Source organism: Cinclus cinclus, chromosome 2 (assembly GCF_963662255.1).
Source record: "Cinclus cinclus chromosome 2, bCinCin1.1, whole genome shotgun sequence".
Taxonomy (NCBI): Eukaryota; Metazoa; Chordata; class Aves; order Passeriformes; family Cinclidae; genus Cinclus; species Cinclus cinclus.
This window is the reverse complement of record NC_085047.1, coordinates 78,763,724-78,774,587: the sequence shown is the minus strand read 5'-3', so window position 1 is coordinate 78,774,587 and position 10,864 is coordinate 78,763,724. Positions and strand designations below refer to the sequence as shown.

Sequence of the window (10,864 nt, the reverse complement as noted above, 5' to 3'; positions counted from 1 at the left end):
TGCTGAGGTCAGGCAGGGGCCTCTTTTGGCCTGGCTGAGCTGTGGCTCATGGCTTTGTGGGGTGGCTGGATATGATGCTGAGCAGGCTCTACTTTTATGTGTAAAGGAGGGGGTTTGTTTTTTCATTGAAATATCTTCCCTTAAGGTAAGATCTGATTCTGTTTTTTTCCTAAAAAAAAAAAAAAAAATCTTTGTTTCGTGGTCAATTATCTATATTTCCCATGTACATAATAAATTCCCCAGAATATGCAAAAACCTAGTACTATTTTCTTTCTAGTTTTACGGAGTGCTTAGAAGTCTCTCCACTTGCTGACAGACCAAATTCTTCATGGTCACAAATAGTTTAAAGTATTAAGCATCACATGTAGTTACAGTACAGCCCAGAGATTCAAGTGTTTTCAATAAGTATTAGCAGCTAAAATGTCACAGTCTCATGAATACACTAGAAGCGAGTGAAACCCCAAGAAGCAAAATTTCCTCTGTGAAGAAATAATTCAGAAAATATATTCCCAGGCCTGTAAGGGAGGAGACCAACCTCAACTTCAACTCAGGAGACAAGACTGGAGAAGCAAAGGGATGTAATAAACACATTAAAATAATATTTAGCCTACAAACCTTGAAAACTACTATTTAAGGTGGAAAGGATCTGTCCTGTCTTACAAGTACAACCTAAAAGGTAAAATTTGATGACTGCAAAATAAATTCTTCCATATAATCCAGCATACCCAAAATTCAATCTCATTGAATGCTTAGGTTTAAGTCAATCTGATTTACACAGTACATTTTCTAATGTAGACACAAAGAGTTGTAATGCAGCAAAGAGAAAAGGAGCAGAAGGTATGGAGGGTTTGGTGAAGTTCCTTGCCCATTGCAAGTGGAATTCAGGGAAGAAGATCTGTTAGGGAGAGGAGCCACAGAGAAGTGCAAACCCAGGCCCTACACAGGAGCAAAAGCAACACCAAAGAGCCACGAGGAAGTTCTGTAAATTAAGATCTTCCTGCATTAGGAGTGTGTGTCCCAAGCCAGCCCAGGTCCTGTGCAGGGTGTGTGACAGCCTTTGTCTGGGTGACTGCTGGCTGCTTCCTCCCAGGACTGTGTGGGCCACTCTCTGCAGGTGAATCATTGTGCTGCAAACAGATTTGTCTCTTTGCTCTGCACTCACCGAGTCTAGGCAGCAAGAGACACAAAGCCAGACTTCACTCCTGCAACCACTACTAAGAGAGGCTTTGGTTAATAAAGGCTTCTACTAACACATGTTTTTATTCCACAGCAAGCTGATCCCACCCTCTCCCAAAAAACACAGGATTCTGCAGGATTAGTGTAGATGTGGAAGAAGGGACTACAGGTGACCTTGCCCCTGATAAGTCACAGCTGTACTGATTACCAAAGAAGAGGAACAGCCTTGACTTTAATGGGTCACAGCTGTGAGTAATAAAAATAAGTGTGATAAAAGGGGTGGGTCGGCTGGTTAGGGGGATCTTGGAGAAAGAGGACCTTGAGGTGCCGGAGGTGCCCTGAGGAGGAAGGAATGATCCAGAGAGATACAAAGATGAATGAAACAAGGAAGAGAGCTGCTGCAGTAAAAGATCTGCTGTGAGGTCATTCTGGGTCCGATGGAGTCAGAGCCTGCTGCTGGAGCCTGCAGTCACAGCTGAGCTGGGTGAAAGCTGAGTTCAGAGTCTGCAAACCAATACTTGCAGTCACAGTCCAGCAGGAAATAGCCACAGTCAGAGCCTGCAGTTGGACCCTACAGTAGGAACTTGCTGTAGTAAAGAGTCAGGATGGCTAAACTGTAAAGAAGAATAAGCTGGGACTCTTCATGCTGTTGAATGGAATCTGTGTCTTGGCTCATTTCTACCCTTAACAAGAGGTATGCTGCAATAGATTAGGGGTTGAGGAGGTGGAAATACACAGAGGTGCTGAGTGCTTGGGGATGGCTCTGAACCTATTACAAGCACTCTTTGAGCAAACAAGAACAAGCCACTCTGAATAAAAATGAAGTGCTGAGATATCTAACCATTCACTGCTTACCATGGCTTCTCTGAGGTTTCCTTTCCCACAATAAAGCACAGAGCACCCTGCTCTCTCTCATGCAAGTGCTGGGTACACAAATCAGTAGGTGAATCTGAGCCATTGAGGTGGTTTGAAAAGTGCATAGGCAGGCACGGGGGTGATGATCAGCAGGACAGGTTCTAGCTGGAAGCCAGTAACTTGTTATATGTTCTAGGGGTCAATAATAGGTCGTCTCCTGGTCAACATCCTCATTAATGACATAGGAGTGGCAGAGGGCACCCCCGGGATATTTGCTGGTGACACCAAGCCAGGCAGATTGGCTGATATGCCACAGAGGTCGTGCTGTCATTCAGAGGGGTCCTCACAGGCTGGAGAAATGGACTGGCAGGGATTTCATCAAGTTTACCAAGCAGAACTGAAAAATCCTGTCCCTACAGGAGAACACCACTGGTACCAGTACAGGCTGGGGGCCAACCAGTTAGAAAGCAGCTCTGCAGAGGGAAGGACCTCAGGATCCTGGCAGACAGCAAGCTGAACATGCGGTACCAATGTGCCTTTGTGGCAAAGAAGGCCAATGGCATCTTGGGGTCCCTTAGGCCAAGTGTTGCCAGCAGGCTCGGGGAGATGATCCTTGCTCTCTGCTCTGCCCTGGGAGAGTCCTGGGTCCACTTGGAGTCCTGGGTTTGGTTCTGATCTCCTCTCTCCAGGCACACAGACATACTGGAGAGAGTCCAGCAAAGAGACACAAAGATTAAGAGACTGGAGCGTGTCTCCTGAGAGGAAAGGCTGCGAGTTGTGACTGTTCATCCTGGAGAAGGAAAGGCTCAGGGGGATCTCAGTGATATGTATAAATTTCCTGCAGGAAAGGTGCAAGTAGGACAGAGCCAGGCTTTGTGTAGTGGTGTCCTATGACAGGATCAGAGGCAACAGGCACAACCTGAAACACAAGAGGATCTGTCTGAACACCAAGAAATGCTTTTTCACAGTGAGGGCGACTAAGCAGTGGTACAGGCTGCCCAGACAGGTTGTGTCTCAAAGATATTCACAAGATGTCTCAACACAGTCCTGGTTAGTCAGGTCTGGTGTCTGCTTTAGCAGTGTGGTTGGGGTTGGACCAGCTGCCCCTCAGGAGTCCTATCCAACCTTCCACTCTGTGATTCCCTGAGGCATTGGTGCATGGAACAGAGCACCCCATGGAAATGCTCATGAGGATGCTCATTTTTGCCATAGGATTAGCCTGGTATGTGTTAAACATGGCCAAAACCTGGTCATAACATGGCCTAGACATTGACTGCAAAGATCAAATGGAAAAGATGCACAAGTCACAAAATATGAAGGTGCCCTGGCAAAAGAAACTGTTGTATAGGATCATAGAGATCCAGACTGAGTTAAGACGTGTATTTTTGTCACTTTATCACAAATACTTATTTGTTTTGTGATCATCTTCTGCCTTGGTTTATTTTGCTCATGTTGTAGCTGTTTGTTACAAATTTGTGTGTTCACATACAGCATTTGTGGCCCTGGCAAAAGAAAAAAGCAGATAAAAATAGGACCTCAGTTCTCCAAACTTGCCTTATGATGGTGTTTTTTTTTAAATAAGCTTTTAAATATTGTTTTTAACCACAGAAATCAGATACCAAGAAAACTTTCATCTTATTCCTGCAAAAGCAGAATGGAGTTTCTAAGTCATAGCACAGCGTGGGAGAAGTTGTCTGTCATGCTCACTGGAGGAAGTTACTTCAGACCGTGAATTTTGTTGTTATTTCTCCTGCTAAGTTGCCCTGAATCTCTTGACTAACAGCTACCTCTCTCTGCAGCCAGGCTTAATGAAGCCACAGGCAGATGGAATAGTGGTGGTTTTGTGGCCCACACACAGGGCTTCATGACCAGATTTTGGGACTGGAGTCAAGGGAATGCAGAAAGAAGCAGCTCCCAAAGCTGCTGCCATCTTGTGCTCTGCTGCTTGGAGTGTTGAAATGAGCTGTGCCATCCCTCTGACTGTCATGACTTGGTGTTGCACCATCATTTTCAGAGGTGGTGCTGCAGGTGCAAAACAAAAGTAGTTATATAATGGCAAAGCAGATTTCAGCTGCTTTGTTAATTCAGTATTTCCCACTTTTAGGGCCAGATTAGGTTTCAAACATATCAAAACTCCATTAATTGTTTTCTTCAGATTTTTATAATGAATTGGAAGGAATTTTCAGATTTTTATTCCTCTACAATTCCCATCATATGAAGTTAAAGCCTCTAAGACATTGTCCTCCCCATGTGGATGTTGTTATTGAATGGACAGATGAATGTAAAAATCAGGGATTCTCCTTTCTGCTCTACTGTCAGATGAGTAATGGTGACCTGGGATGCTGAGCTGTGGAAAATCCCTGCCTGTTGCATCAAAACTGAAAGCACCTGGAGATTTTTGTGTCTACACCCAAAGTTTCCTGAAAATGTTTTGCACTAGAAGAGAGAAAAGGTAACCAAAGCCAATGGGGAAAGCAAAAAGGGAGAGGTGATGATGATACAGTGGAAAGAAGAGGCGCAAACTTCCTGCTGTCTGTCTCTCTATGAAAGGGGCTGTTACCTCATTTGTTATGCTGCCTAGCCCTCAGAAAGTCCAGCTCCAAATCATCTCTTAACTCTGGGAAATCCCACCAGATGTAAACAACTACCTGAGGGTGGCTTTGCACCCGAAGAAGCAGCCCTGGAGGAAGCACAGTGATGGATCTCCCAGCATGGGTACGTGCCTGCAGGTGTGGCTCTTCCTGAGCTTTCCTCGCCAGCCGCAGCCACCATCAGAGCTGGGCTCAGCTGACAGCCTCAAGGACCTGATCCCAGAGGAGCTGCAGCCTGGCCTTTCTGCTGGGCTGGGAAGCAATGTCCATGGCAAAGTCTCCAGCAGCAAAAGGAGGCTTCAGGGAGCCTTCAGGGGATGGCAGAGAGTGGTGTGCTCTGAGGATGATGTGAGAAGAGCCACAGTGACTCTGAGGTGCACATCTGTTCTGAAATGCCCATCATCTGGCTCTGGAAGTAGCATGTGGCAGTTGCCAGGCAGGGACCTGGCTGGAGACATGCCATGGTTGAGGACCGTGACACACATTTCAGGAGAGAGACCCTCCAAGTGTTTGCACAGGACTCCCCCAGAAGGTCTCCCCTGCTCTCTGTCTGGCTGGATCCCTGACAGAAGGGGTCCCCAGGACACCAAGTCCTGCTCACCCTGGGATGGATACCTGGGCTGTGGAACTCTGCTTGCTCCCTGCCAGGCCCAAGGAAGTGTCTTTATGCAAACATGGACACAACAGAAGAAAGCCTAGACCTATCTTTGAAGTTTAACCTCACTCCTCAAATCCCACGCTACATTCCACTGGGTCCAGTAAACGGCAGTATCTCTTCAATGAGATGGCTGCAAACTGGGGTGGACAGGGCTTCTCTACCCTGCCTGAGGGGAGATCACATTTCAGCTCATCCAGAGTTGCAGGGGGTGGATCCCCACAGCTTGGAAGAGGATCCCCTCAGTCCCTTGCCCCATCCAAAAGGGCCTTGCCTGCTGTGCACTGTGCAGCAGTGCTGGGCTTGCTGGAGCTGTGCAAACGGGTGGAGCTGGGCTGCACTCCTGTAGCACAGCACCTGCTGCGCACAGGGCAGGAGCGTGTTTTGCACAGAAGAAGAACCCACTTCCTTTGTTCTGCACTGCAAAAAGAAAAATAAAATCAGGTGGAGAGCGTTGGTTTCCCTCTGTCTTATTCCCAAGGCCTTGGGGCACAGTTGTCACCCTGGACACGACTGTCGCCCAGAACTTTGGGCTCTTCTGTCTGTTTTCGAGGCTGGCGATGCCACTTGGGTCATGTCCCTCCTCTGCACAGGGGTTGAGAACCCGCTGACCCTCCTTCATCCAGGCCCCCTTTGGCACAGGGACGGCACTTCCCGCTCCCCTGTGCTCCCAAGAGGAGTCCTCCGTGCTCCATCCCCAGGCAGGTGGCAGCTGCTGGGTCATCAGGATGTGATTCCCCTTCTGGGATCTGCAGCTCTCTTTTCAGTGCCTGCATGAGCGCAGAGCCCAGGGGACAAGAGGGGTTGTACTAAGGGCCCGTCTGACTCGGAAAAGTCCCGGGCATAAATTTGCATCAACAAACCTTCCTATCCATCCCTGGCGCTGGTGATTCCGATCGGTCCGAGGCACTGTGAGCCCCTGGGGGGACGCCAATGGCATTTTACTAAGCTTCATCCAAATTTATTTCCTCGACGGTGTTAATTTGTGGAGCTAGAACTCTCATGTGAGTGACTGTAATGAGTGCCACGGTTGATGTGAGCAGTATTTGCTCCAGCTGCAGCTGTTTGTGGTGCAGTGCTTTAGGGAGATGAAAGGATACCTGCATCCACTCGCTGGAGTGGGCTCAGGATTTCTGTAGAGATAACACTTCTCTTAAGTTAAATCCATTGGCTGTTTTCAGCATCACGATGAAACAGCTCAAGAACATTCGAGCCCCACACAAGTCTGATTAACTTAACTCTTGACAGATGTGTAAGTAGAGAATCTCTATTTTACTAGTGAATATTTTTTAAAAAATTACTTAGCAGTTACTCTGTTATTAGCAGACCTTTCCCTCTGTGTCATATAAACCCTCGAGCATTAAAAGTATATCCATTAAGATGCTTGCTAGCCAATTTTCACTATTGCTCTTGCTGAGTACCTTCAACTTCTAGTAAGTTCATGACAATAACGTGTAATTTTTCTACTGAGATGACTCACAGTACACGAGTACACAGATTAGTACTGAGTTCAATGTCGCTGTTTTAAAACATTTGAAATGTTATGCAATTAAATAATTAGTTGAGCTCTACTGACCCAGAGGGAAATATGTAAGTTTAGCTTAACTGTAATCTTAACCTTTGTATTTCTTGGCTTCAATTTTTCAGTAGCATCCCAAACACCCCTTGATGGGAATTTCCTGGCTTATTAGGAATTTTTTTGAGGGATAAAACCAGACATCAGCAAGATCATCACCACCATCACAAAAAGCCCCAAACCCCAGAACTACTGAAAAAAGCGTAAAAATTCCTCTTGGGATTTGAAAACCCCAGTGGTCGCCAGTAAAAAAAGCCACCATGGGGAACACCATCCTGCTGGTCACAAGGCAGGCTGCCACTCTGTAAACATTTTGGGAAGTGCTGTAAGACACGAAAACAGGGCTAAATCACAGGGATAAATCACAGCCCTCCACTGCTCAGCATTCTGTGGGAACAGAGCCTGCCATAAGAGCTCCAGCTAGGACAAGGGGCTTTGCCCCACTTTCACCATACAATATATCATCTTAATAACAAAAATATTTAACTGCTAAGGGCAAATCGTTTCATTCAACTCAGTCTCTGCCCTAAGGAGCCGTGCCTGGTGATGTCTCCGTGTGTGTGAAAGGCAAATCTGGGTTTCACCCCAGGCACAGCATGGCTTGCACTGGCCGCAGGCACAATAAGCTCCCCTGAAGATTTGCCACAACTTTATTGTAAAAGCTGTCGTGGTCCGATCGTGCTGCCGTGGCCGTGTGTGTGTGCCCGGGGTGAGCACTCTGGACCGCACGTGAACCAGAGCTGAAGCTGCTTTCATCCTTCAGTTGCATTTTGCATCCTTGTAGAAGTTTTCAGAGTAAAACTAGAAGTCAGCTGAGATGGCGGGTGCGATTGCCAGGCAGGTACAGTCATTTATCTTCTCCAGCACAGCCACTACTGAGAATATCCCCTGCGACGGTAGCGTGCCTCTCACCGAAAGAAAGAAAAGAGAAAAAAAAGCTCCACCCAGAAAGAACACAGTTTTACTAACCCTAAGAAGAGAAAAAAAAAAACCCACCAAAAAAACCAACAAACAAAAAAAGCCCCAGATCTCACTGAGCTTTAATAGCGTGTGCGAATCCCGGGAGGCGCTCACACGGCCGGGAAGCCCGAGTGCCGAACGCGGGCAGGAGGCTCCGCGCCCGCCGCCCCCCAAAAGTCCGGCGGGGGGAGAAGGAGGAGGAAGAGAAGAAGGCGGCAGCACCACTGCTCGCAGGTTGGAGCCCCTGACCTCCCTTTCGTACGTGGGGGGTTTGAGCATCCCAGTCCCTCGGGGTCCGCGCCGCCGGGAACAGAGGCAGCGCTGCTCCCGTCCCGTCCCGTCCCGTCCCGTCCCGTCCCGTCCCGTCCCGTCCCGTCCCGGTGCTGGGAGCGGAGCCCAGCGGAGGGAGCAGCAGCGTGCGGTGAACAGCGGGCGGGGGGCTCTTCCCGGGAGCTGCCGCAGCGAGGGGACACCGCTGTGGCCGGGAATGAGCGGGGACCCCATGCCCAAAGAGGGGCGAGTGGAGGGAGGGAGTACGAGGAGCGGGAATTCTGTGTCGGGTGTTCGCAGCTGCGTGATCGGACGAGCATGGGGCACGGAATTTTTGGGGAAGTTTTTGGTGGTTTTTTTTTTTTGTTTGTTTGTTTTTTAATCTTGTGGAAGGCTAGGTTTTTCCTTCTCTTTCAATTTCTTTCGTTTTGTTCTTGCTATGGTCCCGCCCGAGGGTTGCCAAGGTGCTCCTCAGCACTTCTGACCGCCGGTCCCCCAGCCCTCCCCAGCCCCGGCCCCTTCAGTTTTTGGGTATTTTCTCAATGAGGGTCCCCATTCCCCTCGCAGTAATGAGTAAATGACATCATTGCCACCAGGTGAGTTTGGGACCTTCCTTATGTGACAGGCAATTCCCCCTCCCAGCACCTCCAGTCCTTTCTCATATAGATTGGACTTGAGAAAAAACAAAATTAAGAGGAGCTCGTGATAAGAAAAGGAGAATGAGTCACATCCACTGTTGAGATGCTCTCACCAAAATCACAAGAGAGGCATTTTTCCAAATGACTCGAGCTGTGTGCTGCTGTGGGAGGTGGCTGGAGCAGGGGACAGGGATTTTGCTTTGTGATGAGGTCCAGCTCTAAGGGTGACATTCCTGTTATGATTAAGCTGCAAGTTTCATGTCTGTTCTTATTCCAAGGGAGAGAGCAAGAGCTTGTGAGGCACTCTGGAAATGGCTATTGTGGAGGATGTGTTCCTGCCCACCAACCTCACCTCCAGCAACCAGAGCAGCTGCAACGTGCACAACCACCACTTCTCCACCAAAGTCACCTTCTCCCTTTTCTATGTCATCCTGCTGGTGTTCGGTGCCTGTGGGAATATCCTGGCCCTCTGTATCACCTTCCAGCACAGGAAGAAGAAACTCAACTCCACCGACCTCTACCTGGTGAACCTGGCCCTCTCCGATGCCCTCTTCACCTTGGCACTGCCAGGCAGGATCGCCTACTACATCCTGGAGTCTGACTGGCCCTTTGGGGACTGGTTCTGCCGGATCACAGCTTTCATTTTCTACATGAACACCTATGTGAGCATCTACTTCATGACCTGTGTGAGCGTGGACCGCTACGTTGCCGTGGTGCGCACCAGGCACCCCAGCAGGATTCGGAAGATGAGCCGTGCCAGGGGCATCTGTGTCCTTATCTGGTTCTTGGTGTTCCTGCAGACGGCTCCGCTGCTCCTGTGGCCCATGACGCGAAGGATGGGAGACAAGCTGACGTGCATGGAGTACTTCAACTTCGAGGAGATTCCCAATCTGCCCTACCTGCTCCTGGTGGCCTGCACGCTTGGCTTCTTCCTGCCTGTGGGCATCATCTTGGTGTGCTATGTGAGGATCAGCCTCAAGCTCTGCCAGACAGCCAAGGAGAACCCACTGACAGTGAAGAATGGACACCACCACCGAGCCTTCACGGTCATCCTGGTGGTGCTGCTGGCTGTCCTGCTCTGCTTCAGTCCCTACCACCTCAATATTGTCCAGTTCATGGTCAGGAAGATCCTCTACCAACCTTCCTGCCATGAGCAGCAAGCCTTCAAGATGTCCCTGCAAGTCACTGTGGCCTTCATGAACCTCAACTGCTGCATCGACCCCGTCATCTACTTCTTCGCCTTCCGGGGCTACAAGCGGAGGCTGCTCCGCTTCTTCAGGAACAGTGGCTCCCTGGCCACCTCCTCCACTGCCAAGACCCCCTCGGAGAGCAACAGCAACAGCCACAGCCAGCCACCCGGCTCCATCTCCATCTTGCAGCACAAGCCCCTCCCTTCTGCCCTGGCCTGTGACTTATGGACCATCCCTGACGGCAGGAGGCAGAGTCAAGCTGGAGGACCAGCATCTTCAACATCACTCCCCTGCCTGGAGCCAGGGGCTCTCACAAAGCCAACCCTGCAGGGACAAAGCCCTGCCTGGCTCTGCATGGCTGGCTCTGCATGCCTGGCTCTGTGCTCAGCGCTGCTGCACCTGTCAGCCTGGAGCACAGGGAGACACCTTTTCATCCCAGCCTCAGAGGAGGCAGCTTGTGCAGCTGCTCTGGCTGGCAAATCCAGCTAGAGGTTTCCCAGCACTGCACTGTGCCTCTCTCCCATGCCTGTCTGCATCCCCTGTGGGGCTGGGACATGCTGGAAACCACCATGGATGTCTCTGCCCAATTCCCATGTGCTACTACAGCAGCTTCCCTGCAGGCCTGAGGGCAGACAGCACGGAGGAGATGGACTCAGGGCATTTCAGGGAAAGGCTGGGACATTATTTGCATGCAAAAGATGGCCTACAGCTCCTTCTCCACACTGACAAACAGCTGCACTGCTCTCTGCCTGCCCAGCATCCTGCTCCTGCACCTGGGCTCTGCTCTGTAAGCGTGAGGTGTGTGCGAGATGCTGGAAAAGCCCTCAGCTAAGGAAGAGGCGTGAGGATGTGAATTTGTAGAGCTCCTGGATGTGCTGCTGCCTCCATTCACCATTTGGGTAACTTCTTCTTCTCCAAGGTGCCCTTTCTCATACCTGATGGCACTGCGATCA

General features: G+C 49.7%; 1 protein-coding gene across 1 annotated transcript; it reads left to right on the top strand.

The window, feature by feature from the left end:
• Positions 1 to 9,032: 9,032 nt before the first annotated feature.
• Positions 9,033 to 10,400, top strand: LOC134057892 (G-protein coupled receptor 183-like). Its single transcript, XM_062514934.1, has one exon. The coding sequence runs from the start codon at positions 9,033 to 9,035 to the stop codon at positions 10,398 to 10,400; it is 1,368 nt and encodes a 455-aa protein (XP_062370918.1).
• Positions 10,401 to 10,864: the final 464 nt, after the last annotated feature.